Raw genomic sequence first — 27,134 nt, 5'->3', positions numbered from 1 at the left:
CAGTCCCGGTTTAGTCCTGGTTTAGTCCTGATTTAGACCTGGTTTAGTCCTGGTTTTGTCCTGATTTAGTCCTGATGTAGACTTGGTTTAGACCTGGTTTAGTCCTGGTTTAGTTCTGGTTTAGTGTACACAGTAGCTCACACATCACAATATATTCTAACAAATAAAATAGAAAAATAAATAATAAAATATAAAATCCCAGCTTCATAAATATTCCTTTTACTGTATTATTATTATTATTATTTTTTCTCAGTTTAATTTTCTACAGTATATCTGAGCTGCACTTGTGTTTGTGTTGGCTCTTTTCTCTCTTTTATTTTGTAGGAGCTGGCTCCGCCCCCTCTCGCGTGGCCCCTCCCCTCTCCGAGCTTCACCGCTCCTCATCAATGATTCACTTTGTTGTGGACGACCTTCGTTTGGCTCTGGGGACTTTAAAGACACGCTGATCCCGGAGAAGGCTGCAGTCTGCTGGGTCTGACAGAGCCGCTCTGCCCACACAAACACAGGTGAGTCTGGAAAACACAAAAATACTACTACTACTACTACTACTACTACTACTACTACTACTACTACTACTATCTGCTTAGCTTTATCCGTGTTACTCCATACATATTTCACATTGCTTCATACATGTTTTTATATATATATATTATGTATTATATATATTTTGTTGACATCAAAGTTGATGATTTTTTTAAGTTTTAAGGTCTAAACCAGGACTAAACCAGGACTAAAACAGGTCTAAACCAGGACTAAATCAGGACTAAAACCAGGACTAAACCAGGACTAAATCAGGATTAAAACCAGGTCTAAGCCAGGACTAAATCAGGACTAAAACCAGGTCTAAACCAGGACTAAATCAGAACTAAAACCAGAACTAAACCAGGACTAAATCAGGATTAAAACCAGGTCTAAACCAGGTCCAAACCAGGTCTAAACCAGGACTAAATCAGGATTAAAATCAGGACTAAATCAGGACTAAAACCAGGTCTAAACTAGGACTAAACCAGGACTAAACCAGGACTAAATCAGGACTAAAACCAGGTCTAAACCAGGTCCAAACCAGGTGTAAACCAGGTCTAAACCAAGACTAAACCAGGACTAAACCAGGACTAAACCAGGTCTAAACCAGGACTAAATCAGGACTAAAACCAGGTCTAAACCAGGTCCAAACCAGGTGTAAACCAGGTCTAAACCAAGACTAAACCATGTCTAAACCAGAACTAAACCAGGACTAAACCAGGTCTAAACCAGGACTAAATCAGGACTAAAACCAGGCTGAAAACACAAAAATACTACAATACTACTACTACTACTTCTTCTTGCACAGCTTTATCCATATTACTCCATACATATTTCACATTGCTTCAAACATGTTTTAATATTTTGTTGACTTTAAACTTGAATGATTTTTAAAAGTTTTCTAATGCCACTTTCAGTACACTTTTCATTTAGAACATTTGTCATATTTCAGAGATTACTTACGACTATAACTTGTAGCGCTGTCATGATACTAACATTGATACTAACTTATATAAAATATCTTTATTGTAATTGTAAAAGATACAACAAAATGAAGTAACTTGATTTTGATACTAAGGAATAGACTTGATACTCAATAGTAATCCGGATGATCATAAAACACTTTATTTAGATAATAGAATGTGATTTTCAGCGTTAAATCATAGTATTTTCTTTTCTATTCCCATGTGGGCAGTGTTGGGGAGTAACAGATTACATTTACCAGAGTTACGTAATCAGAGTACAAATTATTATTAAATTATTAACTGTATTCAGTTACAGTTACTGTTTCAGTGAGTGGTAATTAGATTATTTTGTTGAAATAAATGGATTACACAGCAGTATTTTCCTGTTTTCACATTTTGGGCTATATCCCCCTTTTTTTTTTTTTTGGTAATTCCACTCATTGTGGGACACTTAACCAGGTCTAAACCAGGTCTAAAACCAGGTCTAAACCAGGTCTAAAACCAGGTCTAAACCAGGTCTAAACCCTGGTCTTAACCAGGTCTAAACCACGTCTAAACCCAGGTCTAAACCAGGTCTAAACCCAGGTGCAAACCAGGTCTAAACCAGGTCTAAACCCAGGTGCAAACCAGGTCTAAACCAGGTCTAAACCAGGTCTAAACCAGGTCTAAACCAGGTCTAAAACCAGGTCTAAATCCAGGTCTAAAACCAGGTCTAAACCAGGTCTAAACCAGTTCTAAACCAGGACTAAACCAGGGCTAAACCAGGACTGAACAGGTCTAAAACAGGACTAAAACAGGACTGAACCAGGTCTAAACCAGGATTAAACCAGGACTAAACCAGGACCAAAACCAGGTCTAATCCAGGTCTAAACTATGTCTAAACCAAGACTAAACCAGGACTAAACCAGGACTGAACAGGTCTAAACCAGGACTAAATCAGGACTAAAACCAGGTCTAAAACCAGGTTTAAACCAGGTCTAAAACCAGGTCTAAACTAGGTCTAAACCAAGACTAAACCAAGGTCTAAACCATGTCTAAAACCATGTCTAAACAGACCGTGTTTCCTCCTTTTCTATCCAGACTGGACTTTTCATTGTCTTTTAGCAGACAAAACAGAAGATATCCTAGTCTTTGAAAAAATGAAAAAACTAATCATTATCTGTTTTTTCATTTTGGTTTTGGAGACAAATAATGAAGAAAACTGTTTTCGTTTTCTTATTTTTGGTTTTATATTGAAAAATGAATGAACGACTGATACACGGATTAGGAAAGGTTAAATTCTGTCCTGTGAATGTGACTTTTCAGCGTTGACATTGTTTTGACAAGCTGGTAAAACTGGTAAGATTACGTGTTATGACTAAGCAATGAGAAAATGAGGTCGTTTTACAAAAAATCTCAGCTTTAATCCATGTTTGGTGAAGAAAAGAGGTAGAGCTCACTTTTACATTTTTCAGTAAAGCCAACAGTCTGTTAAAATCTGTGTATTATTCGTTCATTTGTTTTTCAATATAAAATCAAAAATAAGAAAACGAAAAAACAACTTTCTCCAAAAGCAAAATGAGAAAACGGATAATGATTTTTTTTTTTTTTTTTCGATTTTGTGTTTAAATGAATAATGGAGAAAGCGGATAACAGCCGTTTCCTGGTTTCGTGACTTAAACTGTGATGCCGGACTGAACTAAACCAGGACTTAACCAGGACTGAAACAGGACTAAACCAGGACTAAAACAGGACTAAAACAGGACTGAAACAGGACTGAACCAGGACTGAAACAGGATTAAAACAGGACTAAGACATGACTGAACCAAGACTAAAACAGGACTAAAACAGGACTAAACCAGGACTGAACCAAGACTAAAACAGGACTAAAACAGGACTAAACCAGGACTGAACCAGGATTAAAAACAAAACAGGACTAAAACAGGACTAAAACAGGACTAAAACAGGACTAAAACAGGACTAAACCAGGACTGAACCAGGACTAAAACAGGACTGAACCAGGACTGAAACAGGATTAAAACAGGACTGAACCAGGATTAAAACAGGACTAAACAGGACTAAAACAGGACTAAACAGGACTAAAACAGGACTAAACCAGGACTGACTAAAACAGGACTAAACAGGACTAAAACAGGACTGAACCAGGACTGAAACAGATTAAAAAGACTGAACCAGGACTAAAACAGGACTAAAACAGGACTAAACCAGGACTAAAACAGGACTAAAACAGGACTAAACAGGACTAAAACAGGACTAAACCAGGACTGAACCAGGACTAAACTAAACAGGACTAAACCAGGACTGAAACCAGGACTAAAACAGGACTAAACAGGACTGAACCAGGACTGAAACAGGATTAAACAGGACTAACAGGATTAAAACAGGACTAAACCAGGACTAAAACAGGACTAAAACAGGACTAAAACAGGACTAAACCAGGACTGAACCAGGACTAAAACAGGACTAAAACAGGACTGAACCAGGACTAAAACAGGACTGAACCAGGACTAACACAGGACTAAAACAGGACTAAAACAGGACTAAAACAGGACTAAACCAGGACTGAACCAGGACTAAAACAGGACTAAAACAGGACTGAACCAGGACTGAAACAGGATTAAAATAGGACTGAACCAGGACTAAAACAGGACTAAAACAGGACTAAACCAGGACTAAAACAGGACTAAAACAGGACTAAACCAGGACTAAAACAGGACTAAACCAGGACTGAACCAGGACTAAAACAGGAATAAAACAGGACTGAACCAGGACTGAAACAGGATTAAAACAGGACTGAACCAGGATTAAAACAGGACTGAACCAGAACTAAAACAGGACTGAACCAGGACTGAAACAGGATTAAAACAGGACTGAACCAGGATTAAAACAGGACTGAACCAGAACTAAAACAGGACTAAAACAGGACTAAACCAGGACTGAACCAGGACTAAAACAGGAATGAACCAGGACTAAAACAGGAGATTTCAGAAGTGATTAGATTTGTGATTTATGTTTTAGTAACAAGATTCTGTTCCAAGTTCACGTTTTAAGCACGTCCAGAAGAACTGACAGGAAAAAAAGATGAAAATACTGAAATATGACTGGACAAGCCAATACAAGAATCACATTTCAGAACATGTTGCCGCAAATCTGAACTACAGAGTGAGCAGCTTTTACACAGATAAGACCCCATGGAGACACTGGGAGGGCATCTGACCCACGGGGACACTTCAGAATGTGTTTGTAGACGTCGAAACTACAGGGTTGGTAGTTTTTGCGGTGAATAAGATGAGGTTTGCAAATTTTTGCCCATTCAAATTGTGATTTCGATTCAATAGTGATTAATCTTGCAGACCTACTATAAGACTCAGGTTTTATCTGTTACATAAGGCTGAGTTATTGCACAGTTGTAGGGAGTATTATCTGTTACATAAGAGCAAATTGTTGTACAGTTGTAAGGAGTATTATCTGTTACATAAGGGTGAGTTGTTGTACGGTTGTAGGGAGTATTACCCTTTACATAAGGGTGAGTTGCATTGTTATAGGGAGTATAGGGGTGTGCAAAAATATTGAAATATCGATATATCATATTGTTTAATTTGATGATATAGTATTGATATCATGGGCTGCTGTCTCAATATATTGATTTTTCTAAATTATTTTGTGTAAGAGCTACAATTGTGTTGACATTTTCACTGTTTTGTTGAGTAAAATGGGTGATTTTCATATTAACTCTGCACAAACTTAGTAGACTTAGTAAACTTTTAGTATCAGCCATGATTTAGTCTTTGTTCTTAACACAGGAACTGCAAGACAACCAAAAACAACAGGCCTAAATAAAACAGACTTGCTAACATAAGAACAGCCTAATGTAGTCTGGTTTACAGCAAGGACTAACAAAAATGCACATGAATAAACGATTGTTGAACCAAATACAATCAAAGCAATAACTAAATGGATTATTAAATCTCTGTTACCAAATTGCCCTTAAAAGTTATTTTAGTCGTTGACTTACATTGGAACATTATGTCTCCTCTCTCTGTGGCTGCTGCTGTGAGCCTCGGCATTTTGGTCTTGAAGTGTTTGTAACCAGCTATACAGGATTCTATTTTGCTATGAGGGAGCCACTATCCTGTCTGGTGTCATGTCGGTTTCTTGTGGGATTGCAGTGGATTTCAGTCTTTCTCGGGGGCTAGTTTAGTTGTGTCGCTCGGGTTTGGGTTTATCGTAGGGTGACCAAACGGCTGTTTTTCCCTGGGCATGTCCATTTTTTGTGTCCTGTCCTGAGCGTCCAGGGTTTTTGTTTTAAAGTGATGGAAATTTCATTACCATTCATTGGGTCCATTAAACTGAGCGTCTCTCGTAGCTCTCTCTGCAGAAAGCAGACACAAACAGTCAGTTGGACAAGAAATTCCCCGGTTTTCAGCCCGGTTGGGACAAGTGGGAGGCCATGTGTGTAGGTTGCGAAGTGAGAGTAGCTCAATGTTGAGGCTCCGCCCCCTCCACCCCTGGTAAGGTGTCCGGAAATATGGTCACCCTAGTTTATCAGCTGTTGGGGTTTGAGACATTTCTTCTCGTCGTTTGTGTTTCGCTCGCTGCATTTGACGCATGTGGCCATTGGGATGTTTCTCACTCACTCTTGTTGATTTGGCATCGTGACGTGTTTTGTCACTTGGCGATGAACTGTTTTGGTTCTGACGGTGGCTTCATGTTCACCACACAGACAGTGACGCTTTCTTCACTCAGGCTGTGCGCGCATCTGCTGTGTTGATAAACAAATAATTCGTCTAGTCTAGTCAAGCCTCATTACGCTAATTAAACGAGAGGTGTCAGAGAGCGATAGAAGCCTTTTTGACATTCAGTCTCTTTGGTAGAAAGCGAGAGAGACGAGGAAAACAAACAAGCATACAAAAAGAATTCATCGTGGCCAGAAAAGTTATAAAGCTCGTTAAAAGTTATCGTACTATTAATTGATTTATTGATTATCATTACAGGCCTAGTCACTCTTAACTTATTGTTACCTAACCAGGAACATAAGTGCTTCTATTCATCTTAGGCTCCTGAAAATGTGCTGTTTAAATCCATTTTGCATTTTTTCTTGAGGTTTCAGACAATTTTAAAACTTCTAAAAACTGCCAGTGTGTGTTTTGTGTCACGATGGTAACCGCCGAACATTCCACCAATAGAAATGCATGCGAGAAGCCCACGCTGTTTCTATTTTCGTATTAGTTTTCTCATCTCCTGCCAGTGTACGTTTGCTCTACAGTCATCACACCTTATCTTTGTTGACACCGCGCAGTTATCATTGGCCAGATTAGATGTCCATTTGAAAGTCTATGTTACAAAATAAGCGGCCCGTTGTTTTGTTTTCCCTCTTCTAGGATTATCTAGACCGGACTAACTACAAACAATTTCTTGGTAAATTGTTTCGTAGAATTTGTTTATAGGTAATTTGATTGTTCATTTGCCTTTGTGTGGATTTTTATGATGTTCTTTGAAGCTTTTATTGCTTTTGATGGCACTGATAAGAACTCTGACCTTCCTGCCTATATTTATTTAAAAAAAAAACAAAAACAAAAAAAACCTAACCCTTGTGTTGTGGTTAAAGGGCCCATATTATCTCTCATCATAAATCCACCTGGAGTTGTGTTTTGTTTCACTCAGACATGTTTTCATTGCGTGCTCCACCATGTTTTTAAACTCCATACACCTTCACTAGACGCATTTGGTTAATTTCAGCCCTGGAATTTCCCAGTTAGTTCTTAGTTCTGTCACTGTAGATCAGTGTGTTGTGTATCACTAGAAAAAGAAGAAATGGAAATTATTTTCGTTCCAATTAGAATTTTAACAGCATACACTGAAAGAGAGAGGAACTGTTATAATTAGTGATTATGTCGAAAACTATTAATATTTTACTACACAAATGCATAGAATTATAAATAGATAATAATTTTCTCTCCATTCTTCGCAGAGTTATGACCAGCAACGCATAGTTGACCTTGGTTACCTTGACCTTCAAGTGACCTTGACCAGTTTCAACCTGTAACATGTGCCAACTTGTGTGATGATTGGGTGGATATTTTCGACCACAAATGGTTCAGAAATTGCTGAAATTGCCTTTATCCTTTATAATGGCGTGACCTTTCAATTGACCCGTGTGACCTCAAATGACCTCGGATCATCACCAAACTTTTTTTTTTTGTGGCATCGTGCACGGGGGCTTGACCTACGTACCAAATTTGGTGACAATCAGTCCATAAATGGTGGAATTATTGCAGGTGGACACACACACTGACACAGGGTGAATACAAAACCTGGTCAACCCTTGGGGGACCAGATAAAAAGGTAGCTAAAGGTAGTTAACTTAAAACTACAGCGTCTTGACATCACAAGGTGGAACAGAACGTTTTCAGCTTTGGAGATGTAGACAAACAGAATTAGGGCTGAATGATCTATCGTTTTGGACCGAAAATTGCGATCTCGGTCAAAGCCTAGTTTTTTTGCAGTGCTCCTAAAGCCCAGTTTTAAGAGCGAACTATAGTTCTGCGTCGACTTAACTCACACTGCTGCTGTCTCCTTGTCGTTGTCATTTTTGATTCATGGATCTGCGTCGAAGTAATTCACCACCACAGCGCTTGGAGGCGAGGATTTAAACCTGGCATTCATGTAAAGTTTAACATAAACCATCTCCAGGGCGATAAAAGCACAGAACAGACTCACCGTCATTAGCACATCCCCTGTTACAGCAAGAGCACTCATATTCCACTGAATCATGTCCTTTAGTTCGACAGAAGCTGAACCACATCAGCAGTAGAAGGAGTGAGCTGTTTTTTCAGAGCTTATAGTTTATGCAAGTTAGTCTTGTGGTTTTACGTTTCGTTTTTGTAAAATATAAACAAACGTGCACAAACAGTCCAGTGTCAAATCATCAGTGCAGGACTCTGGTATGATGCAAGTTTCTGTGATGTTTGCAAATGTTCTTGTGCACTAAAACTTGATTTGAAAAAAATCGTGGATAAAATCGAATCGCAATATCTGCCAGAAAAATCGTTCAGCCCTAGACAGAATAAAGGGTTAAAGGATATCAAGGTATCCATGTCTGTTTTTGAGGAAGTAACAACATTACAACATGGGTTAAAGCCCAGAAGAATCCATTTTGCGTAATATAGGACCTTTAATGCTTCTGTGTATTAATAAGTGAGAGTTTAAATCCTCTGTGTTGACCTCCTCCAGGAAGTAGAGCTTTGTAGTTTGTCATTGAGTTAAATATTCAAATGTGAGTTTGTGGTGCACTGGGAGGGGGGAGGAGTTTCCTTATTCGGGCAGCAGTAGCTCAGTCTGTAGAGCGTTTGTTCGCTGATCTGAAAGCTGCTGGTTTGAATCTGGATCTCGACATAAACATCATTGGTGGTGCGGTCAGATCCACCAGAGATGAATGCTGTTGTTGAGTTTTTCCTTGTAAAGCGCTTTGAGTGCCTTGAAGGTGGAAAAGTGCTGTATAAAAATGTGACCATTTACCATTTATCATTCAGTCTACTTCAGGGGTCACCAAACTTTTTTTTTCTGGGGGCCACATTATCGTATAACAGAACTGTATGACCCTGACGATGCAGATTATCTTTTCTGAAAACCACCACACTTTATTTACATATCAGACAAACTGCACGGTCTGAACAAAAAACAAAAAAATAATCGGTCGTCCACTGTTCTTTGAAAACTGGGCACTCTGTCAACTTTTTGTATTTTAACACAAGACATTACTGTTGTAGCAGCTATACAATACCTGTTTCCTAGTAGCCGCGGAGAGGTAAAATTGGGTTCGGTAAAAGTTATGACCCGCTGAATGCGATGTAAAACAGATGAGACTGGATCCAGTGTGCGTTTACGGTGGTTTAATACAGAGCTGGGTTCACAGCGACAAGCGTACGTATATGGACCGAGAGCAGGAATATTGTAAAAATGAATACTGTTTGAAAACGTAAAACCAGAAACAAAAGCAATAGCGGTCAACAAAAATTACGGCTACCCAACCAACCTCTCTCCTCCTCCCTGGCCCAGATGAGTGTGCGCCATTTATACTTTTCCACACCCACACACACGCACCCCACGCTCACGTGACCCCATCTCCTCTCAGGGAACAGACACACACGCGCAAGCACACTGTGCCCAAGTGTTTCCTATAACTGTCCTTAACTGCACAACAGAACTCTGCTCATGCGTCGACTGTCACTGTTTGATTTCGAGTTTGTCAGCTGACAAAAATTCAGCCGCAAATTTGACGGCAAATGTAAATACGTCTTATAATTATTTAAATATAAATACTTCATATAAACATAATTTTTTAATTGAAAAAAATTACAAAATACAAGATGCAGATGTGTTATTATTTGCCAAAAAATAATTTTAAAAAAAGTAGGCCATAGCAACTTTTAAGGATTGCCTCATTGGGCCAGTTCAAGTGTTTGGGGCTGGGGGGCCAGTCAAAGGGGCGTGGAGGGCGGGAGTCAGCCCACGGGCCTTAGTTTGACGACCCCTGGTCTAGTTATTATTATACCCTTGTTTTCCTGATTTAGTAATTAGATAAAGCAATATATTTGAAATCTGGCTCTTAATTTAAGCTTAAAAGTGCACTGTGTAATTTTCTGTGTAACTTCTCAGTTGTTTCTGTGGATATGTCATTGCTCTGCTTGGAATGTCCCACAGTATGGCATTAAACAGCTCTACCTTACATTTATTCCATTACAGGTGGATTTATAGCTCAAAAACACGGAGTCGTCTCTCCACAGATCTGACCAGTAACTTGGTTTGGTCTGGTCTCTATATAGATAGACAGCTAGTTTTAATGCCATACTGTGAAACATTCCAGACAAAACAATAACATGTCCATGGAGAAAATCATTTGATGGACCCTCCACCAGAAAAGTTACACAATGCTCATTTAAAGCTGGGGTCCCTGATTTTCAAACCATCAAAGGAGGAACTACTTTTGTGAATTTCCTGCGATTGTGATTTGTCTGATCAGAGTGCACAGTGTAAAAAACTCCAGAAGCATTAAAGGTGCACTGCGTAACTTTTATCGAGATGTTTCAGAGTATGTATTAAACACGACTCCACCACCAGACCAAGTTACAGGTCAGATTTAGAGCAGTGTTTCCCAAACTTTTTTTCTGGGGACCCATATTTTAAATGTCACAAACCTTCGCAACCTATGTCAATAGACATTATTTGTAAATCACAAAATAAATGTGGATTTGACCATTATTGAACATTAATGAGGATATTTTATTGTTGACTGAGTGATCGTGTCTCTGAACAATCAGCATTACTCAGGTTTAAACAATGAAAAAGTGAAGCAGAAATAAAAGGATCCATAAGTTGCCTATTTGGACATTAAATGTAGCCAGTTTCTTTTTCTTTTCAACATTCAACTCAACCAGCAATATTGGAACAAAATTAAACTTATTTTGCAGATTGTGACAAGGCGACCCCAAAAAAATGTCTCGAACCAGTCTTTGGGAAACAGTGATTTAGATTAGGGGTACGCTAAAATGTTGAAATACTGATATATCATGATTTGGTGATACAGTTTTGATATTGTGTGTTTATCTGTGTAAAATCAGTCATTCCAGTAGAATCCATGGCAAAGGAGGAATTCAGTTCGTCAACTGGACAAATGTTTTTTTTAGATTTATTTATTGTCATTGTATGAAATGCAATGAAACTAAGACAGAGCAAATCTGTAGCAGTAAAAATGAACAAATATAGACACATCCTCACATCTATACCAATAAAAAAAAACATTTAATACATAAAATAAATAGAGTCCCTTCAGGCCTGGAGCATGTCCACTGCTCGTGGGTAGAAGCTGTTGCACAGCCTGTTTCTGCGTGTGAGGGGAGTTTGTTTAATATATTTCTCAGCTCATCCAAGTTGCTTCTTCAGTTCTGGTCAGACGCTGGTGGACGCTGCTATGGAAGATAATTTGTTACATTAGATTTTGAATTTTAAATCCCATAGAATTTTTCCCTCTGAATTTTTTAACTCTGAAAAAGCCTGTTTGAATATTTTTTTATTCTGAATGGCAGTTGATAAGTTGTTTAAGATTCAATACATTAAAAAAAAAAAAATCACACAGAACTAATGCATGTTGTTATGGTAGTTTTGAGAAATAAAAACACCTTTGCCGTTGAATAAATCCAAGATTTATTTGTTTAAAGTCATATTGTGGAACATCCCGGGCAAAACAAGTTACACAGTGGAACTTTAATAAATAAATACGGTTGTTAAAATGTATTTGATTCTTAAAAATAGTGATGTATGGCTTTGCAATTCTCAATCCTTATTTACAAATTGATATGAAGTGATTATTTGCAAATTGATAACAATGCTAACTCAAATTCTTATTCTGGTTTGATTGTAATATGTTATGCAACTTCTGAGCTACTGAGATATTTACAAGAGAAAGTTGGCTAACACACCTTTAATACACAGAACACTGGAATATGGACTCTGTGACTTAGCAATCTGATACACTGCACTTACCTGTTCAATATTCAGCCGTGTAAATCTCATTATTCACTTGGAAATTAGCTGCGTTTTTTTTTTACAGAGTACTTTTTCTGTCTGTATCGTACTGCAATCTGAAGTACTTACACAAGTTACATCTCGCAATCATCAGTGCCAGCTTTTAAATTACTTCTTTCATTTAATATTTTTATCAATTAGTCTTTCTTTTAAGGTTCTTGTTTCCATGGAGATGTTCCACAGTATGACATTAAAGGGTCACTAAACACCAGAATCACTTTTATTCTACTGATTATCTGTGTAAATGGGTCTACATATCCCTGGCCTTATTTTGGCGTTTTAGTGCGTATTTGTTAAAAATCTGACTTTTGGGTCAAAGCCATGTTTGTAACGGCCTCTTAAGGATCAACTCATGGATCTATTAAAATAACTGGAGGGTACTGCTGCTTGTAGATGCCTCCAGTTGACGTAGTGACACTCACTGGTACTTCAGTGGAAAAAAATCCCCTGGGCTGAGACAAGATTTTTCTTATAGAGCGCAATGTAATGCTGACAACTTTCAACTTTCAAAAATGTCGGATTTTGTGGCGATTTTTACTTATTTTTAAATCATAAACTTAAAGCTCACAATCCTTCTGTTGCCTTAAAAAACACTTTATAATTGTTAGTAAAGCCCTGCAAACCCACGGGATCCTACGCAAAACAGTGCGGCGCAGGACACATTTTGAAAACTCATGGGTGGGATGATAAACTGCAGTCCCGCAAACTAAATATGAGAGTAAAGTAAAATATACAAATGATGAATGTAAGCATGTCATGCATCATTTGAGCTGGATTTTTTATTTGGCATTAATAAAAGCATTTTAAGCAATAGACCGTCCCCCCTCCTCTACACCGCACTCACCGTCTCCATCCCGTACGCTGCGTGGACAGTCTCTCCTACAGTCTCGCCGTGCGGGCTGTGCCACTAAACCAGGTCTGCAAAACAGGTCTAAAACTAGGACCCGTAATGGTGAGCAATAGTCGGTTTTTCATAGTTCCTGGTCTGTGACTGCCTCCAAGAAATCAGTAAGATTTCATGACTATTGTGTAATGGATGTTCCAAATCCCAAATTGTGCTTGTTTATGTGCAGAAGACACAATGTGAAAAGAGTTATTTTGAATGAGATGGGCCTTTTAAAAATGCTTAGAACCGTTATTTCTTCATGTAGCCTGCACTGAAATGGAGCAAAGGATCATGGTCTATGTAGTTCCTTCTGTCTTTTTTATCTATTGCTGCACCATAACTCTTAATTTAAGCAAAGAGACTTGTAATTTGATTTATTGTGATGGTCCACGACCACTGTTGGGGAGTAACAGATTACATGTACTGGAGTTATGTAATCAGAGTAGAAATTATGAGTAACTGTATTCAGTTACAGTTACTGTTTCAGTGAGTGGTAATTGGATTACAGTTACTTTGTTGAAATAAATTGATTACACGGCGGTATTTTCCTGTTTTCACATTTTGGGCTTAAACCCCCCCCAATTTTTGGTAATTCCACTCATTGCCAGATACTAACCAGGTCTAAAACCAGGTCTAAACCAGATATAAACCAGATCTAAACCCAGGTCTAAACCAGGACTAAACCAGGACTAAACCAGGACTAAAACCAGGTCTAAACCAGCTCCAAACCAGATCTAAACCAGGACTAAACCAAGACTAAACCAGGACTAAACCATCCTGCGTGGACCGTGTCTCCTCCTCTTCCGTCAATAATATTTTTAATACAGTTAAGTAAGACTGGGCTTTTTTATTGTCTTTTAGCAGATTTATGTGAAGATAGCCTAGTCTTTGCTACTCTACAGCAAAGCAAGTAATCCAAAGTATTCATATTACGTTACTCACTTTAAGTAATTTAATGGATTACGTTACAAACTACATTTTGGGGTATGTAATCTGTAATCTGTAAGGGAATAAATTTTAAAAGTGACCGTCCCAACAGTGTACATCCCTATAAAGCTTAATTTTCTTCGTATTAGAGTGACCTGCAGTTGTGAGATGTCAAATATGTACAGGATTTTATTGTTACATAGCACAAATCGAATTAAAAAATGCATTTAAAAGTTGGATTAATGTAATATCCAATGGAAAACTTATTGCGTATTGTACTGAGCTGATACTTGATGAACAAAAGCCTTCTGTATCTGCGATCATGTGGAGGGTCTATTATTAGCAGGGGTTTCATGTCTTCTTTCATTATCTCGTTATCAGTTTGTTATGGTGAATAACACGGTCACATGGTCAAGCCCCTATATCGAATTTCAAATACATCTTACACGGATCATATGGAGGCTGTACCAGCAACTTCACACAGTTTGTAGTTATAACAAATGTATAATATAAATGTTAAAGGTGCATTGTGTAACTTTTCTGCTGGAGGATCTGTCAAATGTTTCTCTCCTTGCTTTTTCTGGAATGTTTCACAGTTTTTCCATTTTTTTTGAGCTATAAACCACCTGTAATTGAATAAAAATGTACATTACCAGTCAAAAGTTTTAGAACAACCACACTTTTTCTTGTTATTTATTGCAGTTCAAGTCCAATGAAGAGCTTGAAATGGTACATAGGTAAGAACTGAACAGACAGAGATTTAAAAACAAAAAACAAAACAAAAAACATAAAAGAGACAAAACACAAGTCCAAGCTCTGCCAAAACTACCTCAGGGAAAAAGAACAAGCCCCAATGAACTGGACAGAAGAGTGAAGCAACCTACAAGTGCCACACATTTATGGAAACTTCTGCAACAGACTTGGGAAGAACTTTCTGAGCAATATTTGATTTCTGTTGTAAATAGAATGAGCCACGAGTGTGTTCAGCTGTTATATCTGCCAAAGGTGGACACACACATCAATCAAAAGTTTACAATACGTTTTGGTCAACAGTAAACAGTAAAAAAAAAATGGAAAAAGTGTCAGATGGCGACTAAGTAAAATAGTAATGATAATTAAATTTCAAAACAATAATAATAATAATAATAATTTGAGTTAAAACAAGTGAAAGTTTCAATTTAAAGCTAAATTAAAAAGATAAGTTTTGAGTTTACTTCTAAAAATATGAACACTCGCAGCGGACCTCAGATCCTCAGGTCGACTGTTCCACAAACGGGGGCCGTAAAAGCTGAATGACGCCTCACCGTGAGTTTTAGTTTGGACTCTTGGGACAGTTAGAAGATGAGATCTGAGGACCTGAGAGTCTGAGAGGCTCATATGATAAAAGTAGATCAGATAAATAAAAAGGACTAAGACCATTAAGAGCTTTATAAACTAATAAAAGAATTTTAAAATCTATCATGAAGCTCACAGGAAGCCAGTGCAGAGACTTCAGTATTGGGGTGACGTGCTCTTTCTTCCTGGTCCTCATCAGCAGCATGTTGGAGGAAACCTAGAACTACACTATCGGTCAAAGGTTTTAGAACCACACACTTTTTCAATTTACTGTTTTATTTACTGTTTACTGTTGACCAAAACGTATTCTAACCTTTTGATTCATGAAAGTGTTTTGCAGATATAACAGCTGAACACACTCATGGCTCATTCTTTTTACAATAGAAATCAAATATTCTTCAGAAAGTTCTTCCCAAGTCTGTTGCAGAAGTTTCCATAAATGTGTGGCACTTGTAGGTTGCTTCACTCTTCTGTCCAGTTCATCCCAAACCAGCTCGATGGGGCTTGTTCTTTTTTCCTGAGGTAGTTTTGGCAGAGCTTGGACTTGTGTTTTGTATCTTTTATCTTTTTTTTTTTAACTCTGTCTGTTCAGTTTTTACCTTTGTACCATTTCAAGCTCTTCATTGGACTTGCACGACTTAAATTGCAATAAATAACTGGAAAAATTATGGTGTTTTAAAACTTTTGACTGGTAGTGTACACAAAGAACTCATATGTTTGGGTCAGGTTAGAAAATAAAATATTATGTTTTTTAATGCAATCATTCATCCAGTCAATCAGTAAATAAAACTATAATCCCATTCAGTCTCAGTCGTTACATTCATTCACTATTTACATATTTACACTTCATGTTGCTGCACTGATACAGTTCAGATTAATGTGCACAAGTTTGTTTGGTTAAAAGCCATTGTTTGTTCAGGTGTGCAAACATTTCATAATTTGTACATGATTGTTTTATTTCTGTCACAGGTATATTCTGACATTATTTCACAGACAGTCATATTTAACATACATAGACCGAAAAAGTGTAGACTTAAACTTGATCTTATTCTGTCTTTACCGTTTGTTTCTTTATCAGAACATCATTTTGAAACCAATTCATCTTTTTAAATACAGTGAGAGGAAACAAACATAATAATAAACAGTACAGCAAAGTACTACAGCACAAACTAAGCAATAATAATAATGATGATTATAATGATAATTCATGTATCTGCCCAGAGTTAAACATTTAAACTTCTTTATAAACTGGAAGAGAGCGGTGCACAGTTTTAGGTTTTCTTTACAGTTGTTCCAGAGCTTCAACAGATTTACAAAATTTCATAATGTTTGTCCTGATTTAATTTTTGATAAACATGGCCGTACCTCTGAGCTCATATTGGCTCTTTCGGATTTTGAACATATTCAATCAATCAATCAAACTTTATTTATAAAGCACTTTTCATACAAAAATGTAACACAAAGTGCTTTACACAGATTAAAAACAATCCCTGTGGGCCAGAGACTATGCCATCTGTCTTGTCTGAATTGAACTGCCGGCCTCGGTGAGCTTTATTTGACTGGAGCTTAACTCTACCGGTGACACTCCCTTAGTCCTCACCACTGAACACCAGCTGCCACAGATACAGATACATTTACATAGGGCTCTTATCTTTGCACTTCTCACCCTCATATTTCCGCGCAGGTGACAGAGACACGACAATATTTGCAATGTAAACGCTCTGCTCTGATACAGTCACCTTCACTGACAGTCCAGCTCGTCCGGCCGGCCCCCATCGTTATGGCGTCAGGCTGAGGTCAGAGCCTTTGTACTTCCACATGTTTGGAACTAAAAAAGAGTCCGCCCAGAGAATATGTAAAACACTAACATGGAACGGCACAAAACTGGACACACGTTCACAGAGAATCAGAACCCATTTACACTTTAAAAACTTGGCAAAAATTTAAGCTATAAACACTTAAATCTATCAGAAAATGACTTAAAAGTAGTGAAATTATCTGTCCATGCAGCAAGATCATTTTACTTGACAAGTTATCTTAAAATTAACTACCTCTAGAGTTGAATTAAGCATCTCAGAACGAGTAAGTAAATAATAAATCTGAAAACAAGCGCAATCAGAGAGAGCAACCTGGTCCCCATGAGGCATCGATGGGGTCAGTTCATCAGCACACAAGCAGCTTATGAGGAGCCCAGCCCACATTACATGATCGTTATATCCACAATACAATGTGTGTATCTGTACAGGCCCATGAACATTTGTGTGATACTGGTCACACAGGAGAATCTCTGTGTTTACTAGTGTGTAACCAAAATGTATTTTTTCATGAGTTGTGTATATGTTAGTTGTGTGACTGTAGATCAGTGTGGTGTGTATCACCAGAAAAAGAAGAAATGGAAATTATTTTCATTCCAATTATCATTTTTATGGCATACACTGAAAGAGAAAGGAACTGTTATAATTAGTGATTATCTGGAAAACTATTAATATTTTACTATACAGATGCATAGAATTATAAATAGATAATAATTTTTCTGAGATTTTGAGACCACTCCCGTTGCTCGAGCTCAATCCTTTGCGAAGTTATGACCAAAAACACATGTTTGACCTTAGTTACTTTGACCTTCAAGTGACCTTGACTGGTTTCAACCTGTAACATCCAGTGTACCCCGGTTATGTGTGTGCCAACTTGTGTGATGATTGGGTGAATATTTTAGCCCGCAGATGGTTCAGAAATGCCCAAAATTGCCGATCCTTTATAATGGCGTGAACTTTCAATTGACCTGTGTGACCTCAGATGACCTCGGATCATCACCAAACTTTTTTGCGGCATTGGCCACGGGGGCTTGACCTATGTACCAAATTTGGTGACAATCGGTCCATAAATGGTGGAATTATCGCGGGTGAACAGACCACAGACAAACACAAACACACAGGGTGAATAAAAACCTGATCAACCCTTCAAGGACCAGATAACAAGATGAATAACCTGATATAAGTTTCAAAATCTTGTGTCAGACTCTCAAGAGGCAAGAGTTTTTCCTTTTGAAAACTTTGTACTTTCCTATGAAAAATTCACAAATGTTGAAACTGATCATTTGTATTAATGAATAGACCCAAGAACTCACTATACTGCAACAGGAATCTGGACTTTAACAATAGTTTTTTCCTCCTACGATCTGTATTAAATATTATTGACCTATAGAATCTTGTGTTGTTGTGTCTCTAATCATGTAATAATTGTAATAATTGCAGCTTTTGCCATCTTATTAATTTATTGATGATTTTATTAAATTTTTACAGCATTTACAATACTAGGGGTGTGCAAAAATATTGAAATATCAATATATCGTATCGTTTAAAGTGATGATACAGTATTGATATTGTGGGCTGCTGTACCGATATATTACCAAGAGTATTTTTTGGTGTACTTTACTAAATTATTTTGTTGCAGCGCTACAGTTTTGTTGCTTGTTTAGTAGAAAGAAACTCGTTTATGCAACACATTTGACATTTTCATTGTTTTGGGGATTAAAATGTTTGTGTTTCATATGAACTTTGTACAAGAACTGTTTTAACAAACACTTTTAGCATCGCTGGCATGATTTAGCCTTTATTTTTATTGAACCGTATCAAATCAATTTGAAATATATCGTATTGAATTGAAAGTGCACTGTATTGAGATGTGTATCATATCATGGCCTATGTATCGAAGTATGTATTGTATCAGAAATGTATTTGAATGATATTGTTATGTACTAGCGCCCCTTTGCACATCCCTTTGCGTATATTCTTAACAACTAACAGATACCCAGCCCTATACAATGCAGTATTTTTTTGTATTAATGTTACCGTATTTTCCGCACTATAGGGGCTCTGGATTATAAGGCGCACTGTCATTGAATGGTCTATTTTTGAACTTTTTTCACATATAAACTGCACCAGACTATAAGGCGCTTTAAACGAAACACAAGAGTTAAATAAGTCAGTCAAACATTATTTAACACGTTCACAATAACTCTCAACTTTGTTCAATTGTAACGCGTAAAAAAAAATACTGTCTGAGACGCTAAATTGTTCTCGTATTCACAATAACTCAAACAAGTTCAAACAATTGGGTGATTACGGCGTCCAGCACGCCCACATCCCTCTCGTCATTATCTGAGTCAGTGTGGTTAAGTCGCTCGGCGCTGTCTCTCTGTCTTGGTGAATGTGTCCTTCTCTCATCCACTGCTCCCACGCAGCTTGCACTTTATTTTTATAATAGCCTTGAATTTAAAGTGGGCATTGTAAGCGTGTCTCTTGACAGGTGCATTTTGAAATTAAAAGGAATCACACTATGTATTACTCGTGATGCTCCTGACTACAGGAGCCGTAATGCTGCAAGTAGAGCGGCTTTGTAGTTTACTAAAGTTGTACTAAGACACTCCATTAAATTCATATATAAGGCGCTCTGGATTATAAGGCACACAGTCGCTTTTTGATGAAATTAAAGACTTTTAAGACTTTTTATAGTGCGGAAAATACAGTACACTTTCTGTTTTATGTGTTTTACTTGGAAATCAGGCTTTCATCTGTCACAAATTGTTTAAAAATGTCCAATCCAGAACAATGTGTGAGCCAACTAATAATGATCTAGTAGATAAACTTTACTGCTTAGTCGTACGTAGGGCTGGGTATCATTAAGAAGTTGCCAATACGATACATACCTCGATACAGTGAGTTTACGATTCGATATATTTCAGATTGATCCGATACGGTTCAATGAAAAATAACAGCTAAATCATCACTTTTGTATAACTTTAATATGAAACACAAACATTTTAATCATCAAAACTGTGAAAATATCAAATGTGTCACATAAACAAGTTTCTTTCCACTAAACAAGCAACAAAACTGTAGCTCTGTAACAAATTAAGTAAAATATACCAAAATACTCTTGGCAATGTATTGATACAGCAGCCCACAATATCGATACTGTATCATCACATTAAACGATACGATATACAGATATTTCAATATTTTTGCACACCGCTAGTACACAAAAATCATGGTCCAGTACGTACCTCGGTTTTAAAGTCATGGTTCGGTTTATTTTCGGTACAGTTTGGGAACAAGATGCAAAACCAAATGCAAAGTGCTGCTTGGTAATTTTGATAAGTTACATAAAATATTCTCCAATAAGCAACAAATGTATGAAATTTAAAAAATAAATTCCTTGTAAACAGTAAACAAACCTTTTCAAAAAGTAAAGCGCAGCACTGACAGTTTCAGCATGAAGTTTTGCACACAAACACACACAACTTGCTCAAACTCACTCGTGCACAGCCCCGCACCGAACCAAACGTCCTGTACCGAAACGTTTGGCACCAACACATGCACCGGTACACTCCTGCTGATGAGTGATGAGCTTAAAGGTCCTACATTACACAATACTGACTCCTGTGAGCATTAAGCCATGGTAGACGCTTTTACCTCCTCAAAAACAGACTCTGAGTTTTGTTTTTGTTTCATTTGCACATTGAAGCAACCGTTTGTTATTGGTCAAAAATGAACAGCTCCTTTTACCTTCAGTTCAGTAGAGACGGTCAGTTCCAGGACAGAAATTATCCCAGTGATTCTAGTGAAGGTGTATGGAGTTTAAAAACACAGTGGAGCACTTCCTGTATTACCACATAACTTCACAAGAGCACAGTGTTTTCTGTTTGAACAAATATGCAGGGTTTGTGTGTTAACCCTTCCAGACTGACGGATTGTTTGACATAACCATGCATAACTTTCCAACTATAAAAGATAGAAACTTACTTTTTTCACTTGAATTGCTGACAGTTTTTAAGGTTTTGCGCCTACGTCACAAAACCACGTGACCTGGTGTTGATGCCGCCATATTGGAGGTCAAACTATCCATCTGGACCAAGTGTAGTATTTGTGTGCGATAAAATTTGAATTGAATAACAGTGGTTTTGACCTGCGTTGCTATTGGATGTTTTGGCCGGAGTCAATCTGCTAAAGAAGGAGGCCAAAGTATCTTTCTGTCAGATCCTGGCTGATAAAGATCACAGACAGAGGTGGAGAGCGACATAAAAACAAAGGACTGAGTCATCTGTGCAATCAACATTCATTTCTGGTGAGGGACAAGCTCCACACAAATTAAGAAGGGATTTACAGCAAATTAAATGATATTGACCAAAACAAATTTTTTCTCTCCGTTGTACCAGCACGGAATCCCCCCCCACCTCGGCCTCTATTTCCACTGTCGCGGGTCGCTCCGGCTCTGATTTTGACCCCCATTCTACTTCCCCTGGCTATTATCAGGAACAGATGTGATGTTTGGTGATCAACAAAGATTTCACACATCCTGCTACAAAATATTTATAATCCTCTAACCCCGTGTAGCTTTTCAGTTCTTGATTGGTGAGGATGATGTCAAATGAACGAAGTAGTTATAAATATCTGGATACTAAAGGTTGTGCACAGAGCGAGCGTTGATTAGACTGACAAAGCTCCATCGGAATTAGATCGGCGTCTATTCCACAACCCAGGAGGACGACTTTAGCTTTATATCATTCTAATGACAGCTGATCTAACGAGCTGGTGATTATATTGAAATAAAGTGAATAATCCCAGTCTTGACCTCCAGTATGACCACCAAAACATTCAATCACGCGACTCCCATGTCAGACACAAATCCTTAATTTCTTTCCTTGGGAAAATGAGTGTCCAATAGGAATTTTGTTTTCCGCCAAACTCATGCGCACCATCCATTTTGATCCGATCAAACTTTGCCAAAGAGTGTAGTGAGTCAAGATGTACCATTGCTCTGAGCGTCTGTATTTGTAACAATTGAAAAAGCCGCTCTAAGTGCAGTTATTTCTCAAATAAATGGCAATTTACGGATCTTGGTCTGTATAATTGTGCATCCCTTGCTGTTTTAATTTGAAAGGTTTATTTCAGTCCAAATGTCCAAATCCAAATGTAATAAACCCCATGGAAATGCAAGAAGTGATGTGACGAGCTGTTTCCACGACTGGTACCAGGAAAGTCATGGGGCCACTGCACTTTTTTGTTTTGTTTTGAGGCAATAAGGATATTTTTAGTTTATTTAGAGACTTGATATTTTGCACTTTTGTAGCTAAGGCCCTAAATTAAGCATTTTTTTATGTCTGAAAAAGTTGTTAATACATGTTTGCTGTATGTTTTGTATGAAAGAGTGTGAATTTTAATTTCCGTTTTTTTCATTTTTTTCCTTTTGTATTTCTGGTCCTGTAGCTTTTATTTCAGTGGTATGACACAACTATAGCTGCAGATTGTGAAACAACAGGTTGTACTCAAAAAAAGAATGTATAACACTTCATTAGGGGTAAAAGAAGAAAAAGGACAAATGTACTAAAATTGCTTTTACGTCTGGAAGGGTTAAACACGATTTTAAGTGGAAATAACATAAATCAGTGTAATATGGACTCTTGAATGGAAAGACTGAGGGGTCTGACGTGAATGAAGAGGAGCGGTTCGGGTGCTGGTTCGGGCTGTGACCTGATGAGAGTTCACCAGAGCCGTGGACAGTGCAGTGGAGCAGAGCAGAGGACCCTTGGAATTTAATCTGAGCTTTATTTTAACACATCCTGACAATGTGCTGTTTAAATCCATTTTGTATTTTTTATGTGTGCATTGTGTCACTGTGGTAACATCATAGAGATATATGTAGGACACCCCCAGCAAAGTCTGAATTTGAATAACTTGACTTGATTGGCTGCCAAGAGACACAATGAGGTAATTCGCTCTACTTATTTGAAATCATTGATTAACTTTTGTTGTCCTTTTCCGCTCTGTCCTCTCTTAGGTCTGTGAAATGCTGATGTCTGAACTCCACTTGACGTAGCTATGGCTCACTCTAATGTAAGTCAAGCCTTTTTTTTTCATTGGCTAAGTTATTGATTATTTACAATAAAAATCATAGAGTTTTTTTATTTATGCTGTTGTTGTTGTTCAGATGCGGTCCTCCCCTTCCTCCGAACACGATGAGGTCAACCTGGGCCCTTCAGCCAACCCACAGTCAGTACCCAGCTCCGCTCTGCGTGTTTTCACTGTAATATTTGACCAGCTGCCTGATGTGTTCACTGTACAAGCCCCCGTCTTATCACTGCTTGAGTCACTCACTGTAAATAGGTCAAATATACATAGAAGTACTTGATAAGTCAGGAATTATTAGTTAATTACTGTAATTTCCGGACTATTGAGCGCACCTAAATATAAGCCACATCAACAAATTTTTAAAATTGTACATATATAGGACACACCTGAATATAAGCCGCAGGTGTCCACATCTTGAAGAACGTTTTCAAGTTCAGGCCGTCTGCTTTTATTGCCTCTGAAAGCTTCTTCCATTTGCCTTGAACTTAAAAGCTGCATCATCTGCATTTCTTTGTGTATTTTCCATAATACCCAGGGGGGAATTCATGAAAATTGTGCACTTCTGGAAAAATTTTAGATTTTTGGCAGGGTGTTAGGTATGGACCTTAGGTTTTTAAAAATCCATGGATACAAGTTGGGGTGCGCCCCCTAGTGGCCGGTATGTCCCCGGCGAAAAGAGAAAAGCGTCTTCCCTTCCTTTAGTCTAAAATTACGTCTTCCCTTCCTTTAGTCTAAAATTGTTGTATAATGTAATTTTTGTACTTTGTTTGATACAAGGAATTCAATTCTGATATATTCTTCTTATTTTTAGTCATTTTGTATGTTAAATCTATTATCAATGTCATATTTAACTAAAACAAGGACGGTGTGTGTATGAAGAGCAAAATAACTTAAACATCATCTTAAACAATAAACAATATCAAACATCTTCCTCTGCGCATCACTACTGTATCTCCCTGCGCTCTACTGAGCATGTCTCTTGCAGAAAGAGTCTCTGTCCTGTTTGTATCATGTCAGTGTCTTGGAGGATTTCAGACTTTCTCGGGAGCAGGGGTTAGTTCTATCAATCAAGTATGAGTGGAAGTACGGCTACTGAAGTTTGAGACGTTTCTTTTCGTCATTTATGCACTCACCTGTATTTAACACATACAGGTCATTAAGACATATCCCACTAACTAATGTTTATTTAGCATCATAACTTTGTTTATTACATGGCGATAAACTATTTTAGTGCGCTGATAACATCACTAGCAAACGCTGCAACTTCATGTGAATCCTAGATCCATGTGTAACCACACAGACACTGGCGTTTTCTGCACTCAGGCTGCACGTATCCGCTGTGTCGCCAAATCATAGACGGACAATGTAACAAACAAATAATCCATCCATATATTTGCTGCATCGTTGTATAAGATGCAGGGTTCAAAGTGTGAGAAAAAAGTAGCGGCTTATAGTCCTGAAATTTAAACAAAACAATTATAACTTTCATTCAGATTCAGATCTTTCAGTGAGTTGTTCCAGACTGATAAAGTGTAAAACACAATCCAGAGTGACACAGATCAGTTTGGCAGGATAAAACTAAAACTCTTTCTATTGATTTTATATTTTCAAAGTACATTTTTGACGAGATAGAAGTGAAATACGCTGACTGATGACTTGTACATGAAGAATATTTACATGGTCTTGGTCCTCATTTCTGTGTTGAGAACTTTGGCTGAACTTGTTGCTCTAAAAATAAAGTTAGACAGTTTCTTAAGCCAAAGACGTTCATTTTGTCTTCTTATGTAGTTTAACTTCTTGGGTTCTTTTTTTACTGTATTGTCTTTAAAAAGAACCCAAGAAGTTATAGGTAGATATAGTGAACATTTAGTGCACAGATCTCTTAACTTGTCTTAACTTTCATTTTGGATAAACATATTTGTTAAAAGTGTCTCTTACTGTTTCAGTGCACGACCCACTGACTTTGACTTCCTGACCGTCATCGGAAAAGGGACCTTTGGAAAGGTAACTCACACTTATCTCATCATTATTGGTTATCTAATATTTCCCTCTCCTCAGTTACCAATGAACTATAAATAGGTCAAGTCCCGGTACATACTGTATCAAGAACATACTGTGTCTGGTCAAAGTCTTAAAATCATTCAGTAACTTTAATTGGCTCATATTACGCTGTTTTCTGATCCATTTCCTCGTCACAAACAGACATGGAGTTGTGTTTTGTTTCATTCACATGTTTAATACACAAACCCTGCACTCTGAGTTCTTCTTCTCTCAAACAGAAAACACTTTGTTCCACCTTGTGATGTGGTAATACGCAAAGTGCTCCACTGTTTTTAAACTCCACGCACCTTCACTAGAGCAGTGTTTCCTAAACTTTTATTCTGGGGACCTGTATTTTTAAAAGTGACAAAGCTTCACGACCCAGGAGTCAATAGACATTATTTGTGAATCACGAAATAAGTTTGTGAGCCTTATTGAACATTAATGAGGTTATTTTATTGTTGTTTATTGATGAGTGATTGTGTCTCTCTGAACAATTAGTATTACTCAAGTTGTAAACAATGAAAAACAGAAATCAGTTTGGTTAGGCAAGACTGTGCTGCCGAAAAAGTGAGGAGCAGGGGGGGAGCGCAGAGATTCTGTGTACGGAGAAGAAGCGAGGAGCGGGCAGGGTGCGTGGAAAAAAAGTGAGGAGCAGGCAGAGAAGAGGTGAGGAACGGGCAAGGTATGCAGAAAAAAGTGAGGAGCGGGCAAGGTGCGCAGAGAAGAAGTGACGAGTGTGGGGGGGGGCGCAGAGCTTCCGTGTACGGAGAAGAAGTGAGGAGTGTGGGGGTGGGTGAGCAGAGATGTTTGCTCACAGATCGTGACAAGTCAATCCCCAAAAAAATCTCTTACGACCTACCTGAAGGTCACAATCCAGTCTTTAGGAAACACTGCACTAGAATCATTTGGATTTTTTTTTTTTTTTTATTGATTTACTTGAAAAAGCAGATTATACCTTGCAGTGGGTACATTTACATTTTTTTAAGCATATATAAACTCAGAAGAGGTTGGGGAGCCAGGGAACCTCTTTCACAAATTAACAGAACATTGCAAATATGAAGTAGTTTTATATCAAGTCTGATCTCACCGGCTTTACATACTCTGTCCATTTAGACCACATCTTGTAAAATAAGTCCAGCTGCACTTTCAATAAAAATGAAACCTTCTCCATCGTGTAGCTCATTTGGATAATTTCAGCTCTGTAATTCCAAATCTGTACTGAACAAAAAGTGAAAGGCATCTGTTCACTTAAAACTACCATTTCATGACATCACAAGGTGGAACAGAGGAAGTAAATTTTTATTTCTATGGCGCTTTTCACAAGCATATAGTATGTCACAAAGACCACAAGCATCACTCAAACACACACCATTTTCATACTTGGCAATGTGGATGAAGTAGAGCTGCTCGATTATGGAAAAAATCATTATCACGATTATTTTGGTGAATATTGAAATCACGATTATTCAAACAATATTTTTTTAGTTACATGATGCATTTATTCAGCATTTCTCTCTCTCAAAAAAAAACAAAAACACTTTATTATCGATAATTTATGCAAAACTTTCAACTTTCATGAACCTTAGAGCAGTTTTGCGAAGTATAAAACATAAAATGAATAAAAAATATATACTCTGAAAATGAAATAAAGCATAGAAAAACATAAATGCATCCAAAATAAACTCTATATCCAGCTGTTCTACCATTTCTAAAATAAACATACTTATTTATATAAAAAATACACTTTGTTAAGCTTTAAACTCAACTCGATCACATGAGTTTGGAGATCGTTTGACACACAAAATCTAAATCGAAGTCCAGTCCATCCAAGTCCAGACCAGGCCCGGCCCTGTTTAACTTCTGAGATTTTACAGAATCAGGCTTTGAAGGTACGACCATAAAGCAACAGAGAATTTTGAGCTTTGGAGATGTAGACAGACAAATAAAACAACTCTCAAACAT

The 27,134-nt window shown here is 37.7% G+C and overlaps 1 protein-coding gene across 1 annotated transcript in view; it reads left to right on the top strand.

Moving 5' to 3' along the window:
- The first annotated feature begins 377 nt into the window (after window positions 1-377).
- The window catches only part of sgk2a (serum/glucocorticoid regulated kinase 2a), a 50,776-nt gene continuing 24,019 nt past the window's right edge, over window positions 378-27,134 (top strand). Inside the window, exons 1-4 of the mRNA XM_020940812.2 lie at window positions 378-506; window positions 23,059-23,114; window positions 23,209-23,270; window positions 25,076-25,133. Of these exons, the coding sequence (XP_020796471.2) occupies window positions 23,100-23,114; window positions 23,209-23,270; window positions 25,076-25,133 (135 nt within the window). The 5' untranslated portion in view covers window positions 378-506; window positions 23,059-23,099. The remainder of the gene's footprint in view (window positions 507-23,058; window positions 23,115-23,208; window positions 23,271-25,075; window positions 25,134-27,134) is intronic.

Source organism: Boleophthalmus pectinirostris, unplaced genomic scaffold (assembly GCF_026225935.1).
Source record: "Boleophthalmus pectinirostris isolate CB_2022bp ecotype Guang Dong unplaced genomic scaffold, ASM2622593v1 HiC_scaffold_8, whole genome shotgun sequence".
Classification (NCBI taxonomy): domain Eukaryota; kingdom Metazoa; phylum Chordata; class Actinopteri; order Gobiiformes; family Gobiidae; genus Boleophthalmus; species Boleophthalmus pectinirostris.
This window is presented reverse-complemented; position numbering and strand designations above follow the sequence as displayed.